This window comes from Scylla paramamosain, unplaced genomic scaffold (genome assembly GCF_035594125.1).
Source record: "Scylla paramamosain isolate STU-SP2022 unplaced genomic scaffold, ASM3559412v1 Contig27, whole genome shotgun sequence".
Taxonomy (NCBI): Eukaryota; Metazoa; Arthropoda; class Malacostraca; order Decapoda; family Portunidae; genus Scylla; species Scylla paramamosain.
Window position 1 is genome coordinate 747,267 of NW_026973692.1, and position 20,234 is coordinate 767,500.

General features: G+C 46.6%; 1 protein-coding gene across 3 annotated transcripts in view; it reads right to left on the reverse strand.

Moving 5' to 3' along the window:
- Positions 1-229: 229 nt before the first annotated feature.
- Positions 230-20,234, reverse strand: part of LOC135097650 (uncharacterized) — a 24,314-nt gene continuing 4,309 nt past the window's right edge. Inside the window, exons 1-9 of one of the 3 annotated variants that reach the window (XM_063999599.1) lie at positions 19,983-20,234; positions 17,757-17,887; positions 14,702-14,858; positions 14,097-14,258; positions 12,130-12,265; positions 11,524-11,742; positions 2,001-2,157; positions 1,395-1,557; positions 736-872 (exon numbers count right to left, since the gene is read on the reverse strand). The exon at positions 19,983-20,234 is cut by the window's right edge and continues 65 nt beyond it. In XM_063999599.1, the coding sequence (XP_063855669.1) occupies positions 1,430-1,557; positions 2,001-2,157; positions 11,524-11,742; positions 12,130-12,222 (597 nt within the window). In that variant the 5' untranslated portion in view covers positions 12,223-12,265; positions 14,097-14,258; positions 14,702-14,858; positions 17,757-17,887; positions 19,983-20,234 and the 3' untranslated portion in view covers positions 736-872; positions 1,395-1,429. Of the gene's footprint in view, positions 350-735; positions 873-1,394; positions 1,558-2,000; positions 2,158-11,523; positions 11,743-12,129; positions 12,266-14,096; positions 14,259-14,701; positions 14,859-17,756; positions 17,888-19,982 lie in introns of those variants that run through there. The other 2 variants (XM_063999601.1, XM_063999600.1) reach the window with 2 other exon arrangements.

Below are 20,234 nucleotides of genomic sequence, written 5' to 3' on the forward strand. Positions count from 1 at the left end.
AGTGGAAAAGGACAGTCAGACACAGCACAGCTGGTCACATACATCCAAACAGAACTTGACTTAATCCTGTAAAATACAAACAGGTCTATACAAAATACAGAAAAGACATGCAAGTGGAGGCATCACCAACCTCCTCCGGGAATCTGGCAGGACAAACGGCACGGCAGAACCCATTCTTGCTCCCGTACTCCACATGCTGGTCTAGCATCATCGAGTGGGCAAAGCGGTTGTAGCGTTTCTCCCACTCACTCTCTCTGCTGAAGTCTCTGTTCTGAATCTCTCTGCTGAAGTCTCTGTTCTGAATCTGACGCAGAAGCTGAGGCGACAGTACCGGCAGCACAGCGTCAACCTGAGGAATGTCACCAATGTTCAGTCATTCAAATCATAAACACTATTGAAACTCCCCTTAACTTCCACTAGAGCTTGTTGAAAGTGAGAGACACAGCACTGCAACACATAAGAACAGCATCCTCTTAGGAAAATGTTCCTGCTGTGTGTGGATTTGTGAGAGAAAAGTACACAGTTGTTTTGCAGGAGTGAAGCCATTCTGAAAGATAATGTGTCACCTTTTGGAGAAATGTGCCTGTGTGTTACAGGCACACACACACACACACACACACACACACACACACACACACACACACACACACACACACACACACACACACACACCAGCACACACTGACTTGCATCATCCCCATGTCAAGACAAGGTGGGATGGAGTCTTTATGTACCTTGATGAACCACTTGTGGATGCTGTTCCATGGATCACACCTCAGGCTGCTCTTAACTTGTGTGTTCTTCTTAGACTCTTGCAGAAGCCACACATACAATCTGTTGCCCTCCATGGGATTCCTCAGCTGAGATGCAAGCTGTGGGAAGAATCAAACCAATAATGAAGGCTCTCTCTAGGTAATAAATGCAGCCAGTGAAGCAAGACTTCCTGGAAGCAATACAAAGCATGTCACTTCTACAGGGATCATCAACATCTTACTGGAAAATATGTAAACTTATTCTCTTATGCCAAGCAAAATCATGGCATCTCACAACACAAGGAATTTCCTTATCTTCAGATCTGCTCCAAACTAATTTAATTTGTTCCTCCTGTCAGCTAATGAGTAAAGTTGAGGCATTCCCACCACCAAGATCTGACTGTGTGAAGCACACCTGTCAGCTAGTGAGTAAAGGAATGAAAGTGAGATAACTCCAGCAGGTCCCTTTCCCCTCAGCTCACCAGTCAGGTCACCAGTCAATTAGATCTGGTCCAAACTATGTGAAGTACACCTCCACTCAACAAGTGAATGAAGGAATGAAATTAAGATACCCCTAGCATTTCCATCTCTTTCCCTGAGCTAAGGTTGCCAGCACAGCCTGACTATGACTGACTGACCCACCTGCAGTGCATCCTCCCTGGTGTCCTGGGCATGGATCACCACCACCTTTGACTGGAACCCTGACTGCTTGCCATCACACTGTCCAAGCAAGATTCCACCACCAGCACCTGCGGATCCCTCTGGATAGACAGAGTGAAGGTCTTAGCAGCATCACTCCCTGGCTCTGTGAATAATGTGACAGATTTCAACACAGTGTTCTCAAGATTTCAATAGTCAATATCTTCCATGGCTACACAGGCCCACAGTCTTATCAAACAAACTTCCAATTGATTTATTATAACTAATTAATCAGACATTTGAATCAAGTGACTGAGATGTCAGGGAGTCAAGACAGGCTCGTGCAGTAGTGGCCAGTCAAAGCAGCAGAGTGCAAGGAACTAATTCTCAAAGAGTGGTGGATGAAAAGAACAGACTCAGTAATCAGGTTGTTAGTGCTGAGTCACTAGGGAGATTTTAAAAGAAGATACACAAATCTAGGGAAAGGGATAAGTAGAAATAGGTAGACACATTCAATTGAGGAAGTGCCATGTGCAGGCCTGATGGCTCCTTGCAGCTCCCCTCATGTTCTCATGTTGTTATGTTCGCCAAGACACTGAAGCGACTCACTCAGGCGCACAAACTTCTCCGGCTTGGAGAGAATGTCTCGGCGGTTGTGCTCAAGTAGGGTCTTCAGGAACCTCTTAACAGTAAGGTCCTGGAAGTGTGGGCACTCCTCCATTGTGGTGAACACAGCGTGGGTGAAGGCATCGCTTCTCTGGCACCGCTGCAAAGTATTACAGCCTCCCTTAACAACATGTACATGCTTACAAACATTTTATCACTTAACTCAGAAAGAAAAAAAGGAGTTATTTGTGTGGTTGTTAGCTAGTTGTGTGAACGAGTGAATGAGCGAGACTTGTGTGAGGCATGAATACGTGTATGAGTGAACGAGCTAGGCTTCAGTCATACGTGTTAAGTGGAAGTGCGCGGCCTGGCGCCGGGAGATCACCTACCTCCAGCCTTCTGTTCACACCTTCTGTGAATAAACACCTGCACTGTTACCTGCGTTTCCTGTGCCCCTGCTGGTCAAGAGTCGAACATGGCGCAGTGAGTAGGATCAGGACAAGGCTGCAGTGGGTACGGCGCAGAATGGAGAAGCAGTTGGAGGCGCTGGCTGCCCTGCTAGCGCGACAGTCGGAGCAGAGTCAGGCTCTGCTAGCGCGACAGTCGGAGCAGAGTCAGGCTCGCGAGGAGCGTTTAACCCAGCTGCTGGAGAGAGTGGGGACACAAGCTCCCAGTCGCACCACGGCGAGCAATGAAGGCGAAACCACAGCCCGCAGCACGTCTACCCAGGGCGCGAGGTTCCCGACGTCCGCCACCATCATTCCTCACTTAACGGCGTCAGCATCTTTACGTGAGTTCGACACGTGGCGCCATAAGTTTGAAGGATACGTAACCCTCGCCAGGATAGACTGTCTCTCCCTGGCTGAGCAGAGGGCGGCACTCGCTGCTGTCCTAGACGACGAGTGGACCCGTACACTTCGCTACGGGATAAGCTTACCGAGAGACGCGGAGTTAAGAACCATCCTCGATGCAATGTGTGAGTACCTGCGAAGCCAGCGCAACATCATCATGGATAGAAGAGACTTCTACTCCCGCGTGCAAGAAACGCAAGAAGGTTTTGACGACTTTTTATGTGCTGTAAAGGAAATCGCCAATTTCTGTGACTTTTGCGACCAGTGCATAAACCATCAGCTGCGTGACAGAATTGTCGTTGGGACACGAGACGAAGTGGCTCTGAAACGCATGCTGGAAAACAAGAAACTCACCCTTGAAAACGCCATAGATATTTGCAGAGCATCAGAGAGCGCTAACCAGTGTAGTGCAGTACTAAGGGGCGGCTCTCACTCTTCGAGCCATGGTGTGAACGCTGTCTCGAACTACAGGAAGGGCAGTTTCGGGGGCTCAAGCCCCACGGGCTGTTATCGTTGTGGCAAAGATTGTCGCAGTGACAAAAGGGGATGCCAGGCAATAGATAAAGTGTGTCGTAACTGCGGGAAAAGAGGGCATTTTGCGAGTGTATGTCAGCAGACAGTGAGGAAACGACGAGGAGCTTCGAGGAGTTCCTCAACTGTCTCTCCTCATCGCGGTGCAGGCCCGAGGCGGGGAGCCAGTGCCAGTGTATACCAGCTCTTATCAGGCGTATACACAAAGACGGTGACGGCACGACCTGCGCCCCAGGTGCTCATTACCGCCACACATCCCGCTGGAAGAGACAAGATTACGTGGACTCCTGACTCTGGGGCCGAAACGACCGTTATTGGCCTCGACACGGCAACACTCCTTGGAATCCCGCCCTCCAGCTTGGCGCCCGCTGATGGTGATGGACTTTATGCTGCCGGTAATCACCCCCTCACCTGTGTAGGAACTTTCTCGTCGCACTTGCAACTGGGCGACAGGGAAGCTGAGACTGTTGTGAGCGTGGTGAAGGAGGTGAAGGGGGCGCTGCTTAGCTGGTACGATTCCATCGCTCTCGGAATCCTCCCCGAAGATTTTCCGGCTCAAATCCGACCGCTACGCAGGGAAGAACAGCACACCGGCAACAGCTCCATCAAGTACCCGACCGCCTCGCAGCCACCTCTATCTACGCCCACAGAAGTGATCAGCTGGCCTCATTCCTACGACCCAACGCCACAGCAGCGTGCGGGGCACGCTGCTGCTGTGATCAAGGCCTTTCCCAGCGTCTTCGAAGCAAAGGAAGGTTTACGTGCAATGGCTGGTGGATCCATGGCCATCGAGTTGACAGACGACGCTCGACCCTTCGCCGTAACAGCATCTCGTACAATCCCTTACAATTGGCGTGAAGAAATTAAGAGCCAGTTGGAAGAGCTGCTTAACAAGGGAATCATCGAGAGTGTGGACTACCCTACGGCATGGTGCCACCCCATCGTGCCTGTCCCAAAAAAGACATCTGGTGTAAGGCTGTGTGTTGACCTGACACGACTCAACCGTTACGTGAAGAGGCCCGTGTATCCAGTGCGCTCACCTCATGACGCCATCGCCTCGATCGGGACCGGAGCAGTTTGGTTCACCACTCTTGATGCCAAGATGGGGTATTTTCAAGTCCCCATTAGAGAAGAAGACCAGGATTTAACCTGCTTCATAACACCTTGGGGTCGGTACAAGTTTCGGCGAGCGGTTATGGGTCTCGTCTCGTCTGGAGACGAGTATAACCGTCGAGGAGACCAAGCTCTCGGCGACATACCTAACACCATCAAGATCGTGGACGACATCCTGGCCTATGACTCCACCTACAGTGCGCACTTAGCCCATGTCATTCAGATTGTGCGGCGGTGTGACCAGCACGGCATCACTCTCAACCCACAGAAGTTTACATTCGCGGAAAGAGTGGTAGATTACTGTGGTTACTCTGTTTCTGGACAAGGCTACACGACAGACTCAAAGAAAGTTAAGGCAATCTCTGACTTCCCACGACCACAGCACATCACCGACTTACGATCATTCATGGGTCTTACAAACCAGCTTGGAAGCTTTTCTCCTGCTGTGGCTGCAGCTGCACAACCCCTCAGAGATCTCTTACGCCCGAAGAACAGTTGGTGCTGGTCTCCTAACCATGAAGAGGCGTTTGAGAAGGTGAAACAGTGTCTCGTCAGCCCACCTGTCTTGGCATACTTCGACCCATCATTACCAACGATGCTACAGACTGACGCCTCAAGGATGCACGGATTTGGATTCGTTCTCCTGCAGAAGCACAGTGACCAGTGGAAGATGGTGCAATGCGGGTCAAGATTTGTTACAGACACAGAGAGCCGCTATGCAGTAATAGAGTTGGAAATGGCTGCAATCGTCTGGGCAGTCAGGAAATGTGGCACCTACCTGAAAGGACTCCCTCACTTCGATCTAGTGCTCGACCACCGCCCGCTGATACCTCTCCTCAATAGCAAGTTGTTGGGAGAAATAGAGAACCTGCGGCTGCAGCGCATGAGGGAGAAGCTTGCTCAGTATTCTTTCACAGCAAGCTGGCAAAAGGGATCGACACACTGTGTGCCCGACGCCCTCTCACGTGCTCCAGTACAGGACCCAGTGGAGGAAGAGGATGCTGCTACTTCTGGTGACCTCGACCCTCTCCACTCAGCGGTCATCTCAGCGTTATCTGCCACCAATGAGGACGGCGTCCGCTTAGCACCACTCCAGGATCAGACTGTGGAAATGGTACGTGCCGCAGCAGCAAGAGACGGGGAGTACTGCTTGCTCAAGAACGTCATCATCGAGGGCTTCCCTGATCATTGCCACGACCTCGATCACCGCTTGCGTACGTACTGGCCGGTGCGCAGTCTGCTGGCCGTAGACGACGACCTGGTGGTTTACGGGCCGAGGCTTCTTATTCCTCACAGCCTCCGCCGAGAAACACTAGAGCGACTCCATGACAGTCATCAGGGGATGGAGCGCACCAAGCGACGGGCCCGACAAACGGTGTACTGGCCTGGTATGGACAGAGACGTTGAGAACGTCGTTTCTGGATGCTCACTATGCCGTCCACTCCTACCAAGCCAAGCCAACGAACCTCTCTGGCAGGACACGGACACACCCAGCAGGGTGTTTGAGTCAGTTTCTGCAGACTACTTCCACGCAGCAGGCCGTACATACCTCGTGTATGTAGATCGCTTGTCTGGGTGGCCTCACGTGTCTGCATGCTCACGTCCAGCATCGGCTGATCAGCTCGTTCGTGTCCTTCGGGGTGTGTTCGCCGACACGGGCGTGCCTGTTCTCCTGAGGACTGACGGTGGACCGCAGTTCACTTCTTCATCGGTACGGCGCTTCCTGGCTCGATGGGGGGTGGAGCATCGTGTATCTTCACCTCATTATCCACGCTCCAATGGTCACGCCGAGGCAGCGGTCAAGTCCGTGAAGAAGCTGATCCTCACGACCACACAGCAGGGACACCTGGACGAGGATGCGTTCGCTCGCGGGTTGCTGGAACTGCGCAACACTCCGAGGGCGGAAGGGCGATCACCAGCACAAGTCCTCTTCGGTCATCCTATGAGGTCCTGTGTCCCGGCTCATCATCGCTCATACGCTCAGCAGTGGCAGCGCGCTGCTGATGAGTGCGACGCCAAGGCAGAGCGACTGAGGAAGAAAGCGAAACTTCGCCACGACGCGTCCGCCCGTACTCTTCCTCTCCTGCACCTCGGTGGCCACGTCGACGTTCAAGATCACACGACAGGCCTCTGGGATCGCCTGGGTGTCATCGTGGCTGTTGGGCGAAGGAGAGACTACCTCATCAAGATGGGCAGCGGTCGCGTGATGTGGCGTAATAGAAGACACCTACGCCCACACAGACCTCTTGCTCCCCTTCCTGTCGAGCAGCACACCGCTCATGGCGGTGCAGCGCTTCAGCATCAGGGTCACGAGGAACACCACCATCCCGGCAGCCCGGAGCATCAGGGTAACGGGGTACACCGTGGCCGAGAGCAACCAGAGCGTCGAAGCAGCCGACAGCGTAGGGAGCCGAGACGACTGCAGGTGCGGTGGCACCGTAGCACCTACGATTAGTCGTACGTGTTCATTGTACGCTGTGTTTGTTTTGTGTATATGTACCGTGTTTTCTGTACTTCAATCATTGTAACTTTGTTTCATGTGTTACGGTAGCCATAACAAAGATAAGGAATCTTCCTTATGTCTCGGGGGAGGTGTGTGGTTGTTAGCTAGTTGTGTGAACGAGTGAATGAGCGAGACTTGTGTGAGGCATGAATACGTGTATGAGTGAACGAGCTAGGCTTCAGTCATACGTGTTAAGTGGAAGTGCGCGGCCTGGCGCCGGGAGATCACCTACCTCCAGCCTTCTGTTCACACCTTCTGTGAATAAACACCTGCACTGTTACCTGCGTTTCCTGTGCCCCTGCTGGTCAAGAGTCGAACATTATTTGAATCTGTGGTCAGCAGCAATCCATGTAAAAGTGAAAGTGTGGACACTGAAGCCGTGAATAATGAGAGATGACTGTATTACCATCATTTTTATTATTACTATTTTTTTTATCATTACCATTTTTGTGGAAAACAGCCTTAGTACATGTATGCATTATTAATATTTTTACATTTGTGTCAACCTTTTTTTTTTTTTTTTTTTATGTAGGAAGGACACCACAATCCCTCCACTTTCCCTCACTCCAGCTGTTTGTGTTCCAGGAAAGCAAGCACCACCTCTCCTCTTTAGGCCCTCTCCCATTCCTGCCTGGCATCTTCCCAGAGCTACTACTACTACTACTACTACTACTACTACTACTACTACTATGAAAATAGCAGTAAAAGACAGCTAGATATGCAACATTACGGCGGTGAGAGAGAGGCTGAAGACAGTCAGTTAGAGGAGAGGAGTTGATGAGATGAAAAGCTTTTGATTCCACCCTGTCTAGAAGAGCAGTATGTGTGAAACCCCCCCAGACATGTGAAGCATACTCCATACATGGACGGATAAGGCCCTTGTACAGAGTTAGCAGCTGGGGGGTTAGAAAAACTGGAGGAGACGTCTCAGACCACCTAACTTCATAGAAGCTGTTTTAGCTAGAGATGAGATGTGAAGTTTCCAGTTCAGATTATAAGTAAAGGACAGACCAAGGATATTCAGTGTAGAAGAGGGGACAGTTGAGTGTCATTGAAGAAGAGGGGATAGTTGTCTGGAAGGTTGTGTCGAGTTGATAGATGGAGGAATTGAGTTTTTGAGGCACTGAACAATACCAAGTTTGCTCTGCCCCAATCAGAAATTTTGGAAAGATCAGAAGTCAGGCGTTCTGTGGCTTCCCTGCGTGATATGTTTACCTCCTGAAGGGTTGCAAGTCTATGAAGAGACGTGGAAAAGTGCAGGGTGGTATCATCAGCGTAGGAGTGGATAAGACAAGAAGTTTGGTTTAGAAGATCATTAATGAATAATAAGAAGAGAGTGGGTGACAGAACGCTGAGGAACACCACTGTTAATAGATTTAGGAGAAGAACAGTGACTGTCTACCACAGCAGCAATAGAACGGTCAGAAAGGAAACTTGAGATGAAGTTACAGAGAGAAGGATAGAAGTTGTAGGAGGATAGTTTGGAAATGAAAGCTTTGTGCCAGACTCTATCAAAAGCTTTTGATATGTCCAAGGCAACAGGAAAAGTTTCACCAAAATCTCTAAAAGAGGATGACCAAGACTCAGTAAGGAAAGCCAGAATATCACCAGTAGAGCGGCCTTGACGGAACCCATACTGGCAATCAGATAGAAGGTTGTGAAGTGATAGATGTTTAAGAATCTCCCTGTTGAGGATAGATTCAAAAACTTTAGATAGGCAGGAAATTAAAGCAATAGGACGGTAGTTTGAGGGATTAGAACGGTCACCCTTTTTAGGAACAGGTTGAATGTAGGCAAACTTCCAGCAAGAAGGAAAGGTAGATGTTGACAGACAGAGCTGAAAGAGTTTGACTAGGCAAGGTGCAAGCATGGAGGCACAGTTTCGGAGAACAATAGGAGGGACCCCATCAGGTCCATAAGCCTTCCGAGGGTTTAGGCCAGCGAGGGCATGGAAAACATCATTGCAAAGAATTTTAATAGGTGGCATGAAGTAGTCAGAGGGTGGAGGAGAGGGAGGAACAAGCCCAGAATCCTCCAAGGTAGAGTTTTTAGCAAAGGTTTGAGCAAAGAGTTCAGCTTTAGAAATAGATGTGATAGCAGTGGTGCCATCTGGTTGAAATAGAGGAGGGAAAGAAGAAGAAGCAAAGTTATTGGAGATATTTTTGGCTAGATGCCAGAAATCACGAGGGGAGTTAGATCTTGAAAGGTTTTGACATTTTCTGTTAATGAAGGAGTTTTTGGCTAGTTGGAGAACAGACTTGGCATGGTTCCAGCCAGAAATATAAAGTGCATGAGATTCTGGTGATGGAAGGCTTAAGTACCTTTCGTGGGCCACCTCTCTATCATGTATAGCACGAGAACAAGCTGTGTTAAACCAAGGTTTAGAAGGTTTACGACGAGAAAAAGAGTGAGGAATGTACGCCTCCATGCCAGACACTATCACCTCTGTTATGCGCTCAGCACACAAAGACGGCTCTCTGACACGGAAGCAGTAGTCATTCCAAGGAAAATCAGCAAAATACCTCCTCAGGTCCCCCAACTAGCAGAGGCAAAACACCAGAGGCACCTTCACTTAGGGGGGTCCTGAGGAGGGATTGAAGTGATAGGACAAGATAAAGATACGAGATTGTGATCGGAGGAGCCCAACAGAGAAGAAAGGGTGACAGCATAAGCAGAAGGATTAGAGGTCAGGAAAAGGTCAAGAATGTTGGGTGTATCTCCAAGACTGTCAGGAATAAGAGTAGGGTGTTGCACCAATTGCTCTAGGTCATGGAGGACAGCAAAGTTGTAGGCTAGTTCACCAGCATGGTCTGTGAAGGGAGAGGAAAGCCAAAGCTGGTGATGAACATTTAAATCTCCAAGAATGGAGATCTCTGCAAAAGGGAAGAGTCAAAAATTGGAGGATAAGTGTCTTGAAACCTCACCTTTCAAAGAATTCAAGTCATAGGAAGGTGGAAAAACAGAAGCACAGAGAGAGAGAGAGAGAGAGAGAGAGAGAGAGAGAGAGAGAGAGAGAGAGAGAGAGAGAGAGAGAGAGAGAGAGAGAGAGAGAGAGAGAGAGAGAGAGAATTTAATAAACATGTATAGAATGATAAATGGTATGGAAAATGTGGAAAAAGAATGTTTAATAACTTTAGATATACAGAGTACATGGGGACACAGTAAGAAGCTGAAGAAAGTTAACTGTAGAAGAGACATCAAGGAGTAAAGTTTTCCTCAGAAGTGTGAACAAATGTAATGATTTCAGCAAGACGTCAATGCTGTAACAGTCCATATTTTTAAGGCCAAACTGGACACATATAGAGATGGGATACCATGAGATTACTCCACTCCTATAAACCACAACTAGGTCCAAACTTCTTGTCCTATCCACTCCTACGCTGATGATACCACCCTGCACTTTTCCACGTCTTTTCATAGACGTCCAACCCTTCAGGAGGTAAACATATCACGCAGGGAAGCCACAGAACACCTGACTTCTGATCTTTCTAAAATTTCTGATTGGGGCAGAGAAAACTTGGTATTGTTGAATGCCTCAAAAACTCAATTCCTCCAGACAACTATCCCCTCTTCTTCAATGACACTCAACTGTCCCCCTCTTCTACACTGAACATCCTCAGTCTGTCCTTTACTTATAATCTGAACTGGAAACTTCACATCTCATCTCTAGCTAAAACAGCATCTATGAAGTTAGGTGTTCTGAGACGTCTCCGAAAGTTTTCTCACCCCCCCAGCTGCTAACTCTGTACAAGGGCCTTATCCGTCCATGTATGGAGTATGCTTCACATGTCTGGGGGGTTTCCACTCATACTGCTCTTCTAGACAGGGTGGAATCAAAAGCTTTTCGTCTCATCAACTCCTCTCCTCTAACTGACTGTCTTCAGCCCCTCTCTCACCGCCGCAATGTTGCATATCTAGCTGTCTTCTCCCGCTATTTTCATGCTAACTGCTCTTCTGATCTTGCTAACTGCATGCCTCCCCTCCTTCCACGGCCTCGCTGCACAAGACTTTCTTTTTTCTCTCACCCCTATTCTGTCCACCTCTCTAATGCAAGAGTTAACCAGTATTCTCAATCATTCATCCCTTTCTCTGGTAAACTCTGGAACTCCCTGCCTGCTTTTGTATTTCCACCTTCCTATGACTTGAATTCCTTCAAGAGGGAGGTTTCAAGACACTTATCCATCAATTTTTGACCACAGCTTTGACCCTTTTATGGGACTGCCATTTCAGTGGGCATTTTTTTATAAGATTTTTGTTGCCCTTGGCCAGTGTCACTCATACATTAAAAAAAAAAAAAAAAAAAAAAAAAAAAAAAAAAAAAAAAAAAAAGCTGGCAATCCCACACACACACACACACACACACAGACATCATTCACACTCTTAGCCCCATCAGTCCCTAGTGGAAAAGGACAGTCAGACACAGCACAGCTGGTCACATACATCCAAACAGAACTTGACTTAATCCTGTAAAATACAAACAGGTCTATACAAAATACAGAAAAGACATGCAAGTGGAGGCATCACCAACCTCCTCCGGGAATCTGGCAGGACAAACGGCACGGCAGAACCCATTCTTGCTCCCGTACTCCACATGCTGGTCTAGCATCATCGAGTGGGCAAAGCGGTTGTAGCGTTTCTCCCACTCACTCTCTCTGCTGAAGTCTCTGTTCTGAATCTCTCTGCTGAAGTCTCTGTTCTGAATCTGACGCAGAAGCTGAGGCGACAGTACCGACAGCACAGCGTCAACCTGAGGAATGTCACCAATGTTCAGTCATTCAAATCATAAAAACACTATTGAAACTCCCCTTAACTTCCACTAGAGCTTGTTGAAAGTGAGAGACACAGCACTGCAACACATAAGAACAGCATCCTCTTAGGAAAATGTTCCTGCTGTGTGTGGATTTGTGAGAGAAAAGTACACAGTTGTTTTGCAGGAGTGAAGCCATTCTGAAAGATAATGTGTCACCTTTTGGAGAAATGTGCCTGTGTGTTACAGGCACACACACACACACACATACACACACACACACACACACACACACACACACACACACACACACACACACACACACACACACACACTGACTTGCATCATCCCCATGTCAAGACAAGGTGGGATGGAGTCTTTATGTACCTTGATGAACCACTTGTGGATGCTGTTCCATGGATCACACCTCAGGCTGCTCTTAACTTGTGTTCTTCTTAGACTCTTGCAGAAGCAACACATACAATCTGTTGCCCTCCATGGGATTCCTCAGCTGAGATGCAAGCTGTGGGAAGAATCAAACCAATAATGAAGGCTCTCTCTAGGTAATAAATGCAGCCAGTGAAGCAAGACTTCCTGGAAGCAATACAAAGCATGTCACTTCTACAGGGATCATCAACATCTTACTGGAAAATATGTAAACTTATTCTCTTATGCCAAGCAAAATCATGGCATCTCACAACACAAGGAATTTCCTTATCTTCAGATCTGCTCCAAACTAATTTAATTTGTTCCTCCTGTCAGCTAATGAGTAAAGTTGAGGCATTCCCACCACCAAGATCTGACTGTGTGAAGCACACCTGTCAGCTAGTGAGTAAAGGAATGAAAGTGAGATAACTCCAGGAGGTCCCTTTCCCCTCAGCTCACCAGTCAGGTCACCAGTCAATTAGATCTGGTCCAAACTATGTGAAGTACGAGGTGTGTCATTAAAGTTCCAGGACTGGTGCCACACAAGTTTTATTTCACATCCAGGCTACAAACTATAGGTTATCTCCTTCGAAGTAATCCCCCTGGCACCGCATGCACTTGTCCATCCTTCTCTGCCAGGCTTGCATGCACTGCTGGAAGGATTCTTGCGGGATGCTCCTCAGCTCCGTCGTCACGGCCTTTTTGATGTCGTCCGCATCATCAAAACGGGTCCCCTTCATGACCTCCTTGAGCTTGGGGAAGAGGAAGAAGTCGCACGGAGCGAGGTCAGGTGAGTAGGGCGGTTGCTCCAGCACGGCGATGTTCTTCTTGGCCAAGAACTCTCTGATGCTCAGGGCATTGTGAGCAGGCGCATTGTCGTGGTGAAGCAGCCACGAGTTGCCCTGCCACAACTCCCGCCTCTTCTCGCGCACTGCACGAAGCAGACGCCGCAGTACTTCTTTGTACACATGTTGGTTGACTGTCTGGCCCTGTGGCAAGAACTCGCAGTGGACGATGCCCCTCACATCGAAGAAAGCGATCAACATGACCTTGAAGCTGGACCTGGACTGCCTTGCTTTCTTCGGCCGTGGCGACGCCGGACTCTTCCATTGAAGGCTCTGGCGTTTGGTCTCCGGGTCGTACTCAAATACCCAGGACTCATCGCCGGTGATGACTCTCCTGAGCAAGTCTGGTTCAGTTTCCAGACGCTCGAGGATGTCCTGACACACCTGCATGCGTCGTCCCTTCTGGTCATCGTTCAGGAGTCTCGGCACCATCTTCGCACAGACTTTCCGCATGCCCAGATCTTCAGTGATAATCTTCCACACGCTGTTGTGGTTCATGCCAAGCTCATCTGCGATCTTTCGAACAGTCAACCGACGATCGTCACGCACCATCTGCTTGACACGCTCAACATTGGCCTCATTCCTGCTCGTTGAGGGTCTTCCACTCCTGGGGTCATCTTCCACGTCCTCCCGGCCCTCTTTGAACCTCTTGCACCACTCAAAAACACGTGAGCGTGACATTGTCTCATCCCCGTACACTTTTTGCAGCATACCCAGTGCTTCTGACGGCGTTTTCCCCAACTGCACCAAAAACTTCAAGTTTGTTCGCTGTTCAGCGCTCATTGTTAAACGACCTGCAACAGAGGACATGATTTTAAAAGCACGTAAGAAAAAGATTAGTGACTGTAGAGGGTTGGGAGCGCAGTTGTATACTCCAGAAGGATTACTTTGAAGGGGAAATATGGTGGTTTGTGGCTTGGGTTTGAAATTCATCTTTTAGGACACCAGTCCTGGAACTTTAATGACACACCTCGTACACCTCCACTCAACAAGTGAATGAAGGAATGAAATTAAGATACCCCTAGCATTTCCATCTCTTTCCCTGAGCTAAGGTTGCCAGCACAGCCTGACTGACTGACCCACCTGCAGTGCATCCTCCCTGGTGTCCTGGGCATGGATCACCACCACCTTTGACTGGAACCCTGACTGCTTGCCATCCACACTGTCCAAGCAAGATTCCACCACCAGCACCTGCGAATCCCTCTGGATAGACAGTGAAGGTCTTAGCAGCATCATTCCTTGGCTCTGTGAATAATGTGACAGATTTCAACACAGTGTTCTCAAGATTTCAATAGTCAATATCTTCCATGGTTACACAGGCCCACAGTCTTATCAAACAAACTTCCAATTGATTTATTATAACTAATTAATCAGACATTTGAATCAAGTGACTGAGATGTCAGGGAGTCAAGACAGGCTCGTGCAGTAGTGGCCAGTCAAAGCAGCAGAGTGCAAGGAACTAATTCTCAAAGAGTGGTGGATGAAAAGAACAGACTCAGTAATCAGGTTGTTAGTGCTGAGTCACTAGGGAGATTTTAAAAGAAGATACACAAATCTAGGGAAAGGGATAAGTAGAAATAGGTAGACACATTCAATTCGGGAAGTGCCATGTGCAGGCCTGATGGCTCCTTGCAGCTCCCCTCATGTTCTCATGTTGTTATGTTCGCCAAGACACTGAAGCGACTCACTCGGGCGCACAAACTTCTCCAGCTTGGAGAGAATGTCTCGGCGGTTGTCCTCAAGTAGGGTCTTCAGGAACCTCTTAACAGTAAGGTCCTGGAAGTGTGGGCACTCCTCCATCGTGGTGAACACAGCGTGGGTGAAGGCATCGCTTCTCAGGCACCGCTGCAAAGTATTACAGCCTCCCTTAACAACATGTACATGCTTACAAACATTTTATTTTATCATTTAACTCAAAAGAAAGAAAGAAAGAAAAAAAGGAGTGAACATTTGTAGGGTGTTTGTCATTGCCACCTAGTGAAGAGTAAGGAGGAAAAGAAGTAAGAATATATATAGAAGAAGAAGAAGAAGAAGAAGAAGAAAGAAAAAAAAAAAAGAAATACATGTTTGGTAATAGAAAATAATAACAAAAACAAGGAAACTGTTTCGATAGATATAATGAACACTAAGTGATGAAGCACACACATACACACACACACACACACACACACACACACACACACACACACACACACACACACACACACACACACACACACACACACCCCGTGAATACAAAGGGGTTAAGTTGTAATGAAGAAATACATCTGGAAATAGAGTTACAAGTCTAGTGCCACTGTTCAAAAAATTTGCTCAGCTGATTAAAGAATTAGAATGTGATGTTTGCAATGATGAATGGTGGTCACTTACTTTTCATGAAGATGCTTTGAGTACATCTGAAATGTCAGTCCCATAAAGGGTCAAAGCAGTGGTCAAAAATTGATGGATAAGTGTCTTGAAACCTCCCTCTTGAAGGAATTCAAGTCATAGGAAGGTGGAAATACAGAAGCAGGCAGGGAGTTCCAGAGTTTACCAGAGAAAGGGATGAATGATTGAGAATACTGGTTAACTCTTGCGTTAGAGAGGTGGACAGAATAGGGGTGAGAGAAAGAAGAAAGTCTTGTGCAGTGAGGCCGCAGAAGGAGGGGAGGCATGCAGTTAGCAAGATCAGAAGAGCAGTTAGCATGAAAATAGCAGTAAAAGACAGCTAGATATGCAACATTACGGCGGTGAGAAAGAGGCTGAAGACAGTCAGTTAGAGGAGAGGAGTTGATGAGACGAAAAGCTTTTGATTCCACCCTGTCTAGAAGAGCAGTATGAGTGGAACCCCCCCAGACATGTGAAGCATACTCCATACATGGACGGATAAGGCCCACGTACAGAGTTAGCAGCTGGGGGGGTGAGAAAAACTGGCGGAGACGTCTCAGACCACCTAACTTCATAGAAGCTGTTTTAGCTAGAGATGAGATGTGAAGTTTCCAGTTCAGATTATAAGTAAAGGACAGACCAAGGATGTTCAGTGTAGAAGAGGGGACAGTTGAGTGTCATTGAAGAAGAGGGGATAGTTGTCTGGAAGGTTGTGTCGAGTTGATAGATGGAGGAATTGAGTTTTTGAGGCATTGAACAATACCAAGTTTGCTCTGCCCCAATCAGAAATTTTGGAAAGATCAGAAGTCAGGTGTTCTGTGGCTTCCCTGCGTGATATGTTTACCTCCTGAAGGGTTGCACGTCTATGAAAAGACGTGGAAAAGTGCAGGGTGGTATCATCAGCGTAGGAGTGGATAAGACAAGAAGTTTGGTTTAGAAGATCATTAATGAATAATAAGAAGAGAGTGGGTGACAGAACGCTGAGGAACACCACTGTTAATAGATTTAGGAGAAGAACAGTGACTGTCTACCACAGCAGCAATAGAATGGTCAGAAAGGAAACTTGAGATGAAGTTACAGAGAGAAGGATAGAAACCGTAGGAGGATAGTTTGGAAATGAAAGCTTTTTGCCAGACTCTATCAAAAGCTTGTGATGTGTCCAAGGCAACAGGAAAAGTTTCACCAAAATCTCTAAAAGAGGATGACAGGATGACCAAGACTCAGTAAGGAAAGCCAGAATATCACCAGTAGAGCGGCCTTGACGGAACCCATACTGGCGATCAGATAGAAGGTTGTGAAGTGATAGATGTTTAAGAATCTCCCTGTTGAGGATAGATTCAAAAACTTTAGATAGGCAGGAAATTAAAGCAATAGGACGGTAGTTTGAGGGATTAGAACGGTCACCCTTTTTAGGAACAGGTTGAATGTAGGCAAACTTCCAGCAAGAAGGAAAGGTAGATGTTGACAGACAGAGCTGAAAGAGTTTGACTAGGCAAGGTGCAAGCACGGAGGCACAGTTTCGGAGAACAATAGGAGGGACCCCATCAGGTCCATAAGCCTTCTGAGGGTTTAGGCCAGCGAGGGCATGGAAGACATCATTGCAAAGAATTTTAATAGGTGGCATGAAGTAGTCAGAGGGTGGAGGAGAGGGAGGAGCAAGCCCAGAATCCTCCAAGGTAGAGTTTTTAGCAAAGGTTTGAGCAAAGAGTTCAGCTTTAGAAATAGATGTGATAGCAGTGGTGCCATCTGGTTGAAATAGAGGAGGGAAAGAAGAAGAAGCAAAGTTATTGGAGATATTTTTGGCTAGATGCCAGAAATCACGAGGGGAGTTAGATCTTGAAAGGTTTTGACATTTTCTGTTAATGAAGGAGTTTTTGGCTAGTTGGAGAACAGACTTGGCATGGTTCTGGGCAGAAATATAAAGTGCATGAGATTCTGGTGATGGAAGGCTTAAGTACCTTTTGTGGGCCACCTCTCTATCATGTATAGCACGAGAACAAGCTGTGTTAAACCAAGGTTTAGAAGGTTTAGGGCAAGAAAAAGAGTGAGGAATGTACGCCTCCATGCCAGACACTATCACCTCTGTTATGCGCTCAGCACACAAAGACGGCTCTCTGACACGGAAGCAGTAGTCATTCCAAGGAAAATCAGCAAAATACCTCCTCAGGTCCCCCCAACTAGCAGAGGCAAAACGCCAGAGGCACCTTCACTTAGGGGGATCCTGAGGAGGGATTGGAGTGATAGGACAAGATAAAGATATGAGATTGTGATCGGAGTTTACATACAAAATACTTATAATACAGAGAAATAAATAAAAAATAGAACAGATTTCATGGGTACAATAATAATAGAGTCCTTTAAAGAGAATAATGTCACCTTTCATTATCAATTGTTAGCTTTGTCTTGTCTGAGGTGAGGGTGCCACTGACTTCTTCCTCTCTCAACTGTCTATAGCTTGTCTATGTCATGCTGTAGCTGACTGCATTCATCTTGTGACTGAAGTGTGTCTGAAAATCACATTGATGATCATTAAATAATTCATATGCCATCCATACAATCACATAAGAACATAAGAAATAAGGGAAGCTGCAAGAAGGGAGCAGGCTTACACGTGGCAGTCCCTGTATGAAACACTCCTACCTATTTCCATCTGTTATCCCCATCCATAAACTTGTCTAATCTTCTCTTAAAGCTCTCTAGTGTCCTACCACTAACTACATGATTACTGAGTCCGTTCCACTCATCTACCACTCGATTTGAGAACCAATTTTTTCCTATCTCCTTCCTAAACCTAAATTTTTCAAGCTTGAACCCGTTATTTCTTGTTCAAAGGTTGGCTATTTGTCTGGAATGAATATGAGTACAATGCAAGGTGAGGCACCACACAGGATATGAATGCAGCCCGACACTCTCCAATGTACAAAACCTTAGTTAGCTGCACCCATAAATTAACATTAAAATTATATTAAAATGCCCTTTAGTCCCTCCCAAATAACACCATATCAATGTGTCAATGTGTATTCAATGCATATTAATAACACAGCTGCCTTGAAATATCTCAATATACAGTCTGCATAACACCTACCTACACTCACCTCACATAACAACAAAACAACCTCTCTCTCACACACACACACACACACACACACACACACACACACACACACACACACACACACACACACACACACACACACACCTCATGAATATTCCCTTGAACCTAACCTAACCTAACCTACACTCACCTCACCTAACAAGAAAACAACCTCTCTCTCACTCTCTCTCTCTCACACACACACACACACACACACACACACACACACACACACACACGTCTCAGAAACATGCTGCCGCCTGACGCGCCTCGGCCTACTCGTGCCACCAGACACCACAATAAGATGACGCTCCTAAAGGTGCCACGTAAGGACCGGTACAGACTCAGTGTGATTCCCACCATGGTGCGAGCCATCAATCAATAGTCTCTTCTAGATTTGACTTACCTTTAGGATTAATGTCAAGTATTTCCCCACCACCAATGTACATTTTCACTTTGTTGACTGCCTAAAGAATAAACCCTTTATTATTATTATTATTATTATTATTATTATTACACACACACACACACACACCTCATGAATATTCCCTTGAAGTGTTCCTTTGAAGTGACCCGAGACACGAGACCTTCCCGGTACAAGTTAATTTAGTGAATACTTGCAAATTAGTACTTTATAGGCTAGGTCATTTTTGGTTAAATTAGGTTAATGAAGGAGGTTAATGAAGGTAGTTTAGCTTAGGTTAATGACCTCAGCAAAGCCCTGTTTTCATAATATTCTAATTCTCATTCTTAGACAATTCTTAGACATTCTTAGACAAGGAATGTGAAAAGTGGTTCATCTCTCTCTCTCAAGCCAGCTACTCAAGCTTGACTGGGGCACAGGAACACAAAAAGCAACATTGCATGTACTTTGTTAAACTGAAATTTTATACCACACCCTAAAAAAAAAAAAAAAAAAAAAAAAAAAAAAAAAAAAAAAAAAAAAAAAAAAGCATATATAACACACACACACACACACACACACACACACACACACACACACACACCCTAGGGAGTCATTAACCTAACCTAACCACCACTACCACCACCTAACCTGGTGCCACTCATGAAGGAATGTGGTCCCAGGATGACTGGGCTTATGGCTTAGTCAAAATGGGTTCCCAGTTATTAATTTCTGTTAGTTATGCTTATAAGGACTCCACACATTGCTTCTGGCACTGCTAATTGCTTTGTGTCACAGTGAAAGGGTTAAAGATCACCCATTGCTACACATCTTGCCATGCAGTATCAAATTAATAACCTTATACAAGTCACAGCAGCCTGTTATTAAGAAATTAAGGTTTTAAATGTAGACAGTCTTTCATGAGCTTGCATTGATGGGATATGCTACTTATAGAGACAAATTCCTACCAAAAACTTCATTAATCTCAAGAAACCAACAGAATCCCAAATGGAAACAAATATCTATTCTGTATTTCCACAATTCCTCTATTTAAGTGCACACCGAGGCATCTGTACATTCCCTTAACCTTAATCTTTCTACTCACCGCGGGAAAAGTGCAGCTGAAGGAGAGAGCAGGAAAAAAAAAGCCACATTTTGAAGCCAAGCCATTCCTGACCTGCGCTACGTGACTTACTAGGGGAAGAGACCGCGGGCTTAAATATTTTCTTTGTTATTGTTATTTTAGTGTTTATCTCTGGCCTTTTTCGTATTTTTTCCATTATTAATTTTTCATTTTCTTATTTTGTAATGCCTTAGTGACAGTGTTAATGATGAACCAATCCAGTTATATAAATCT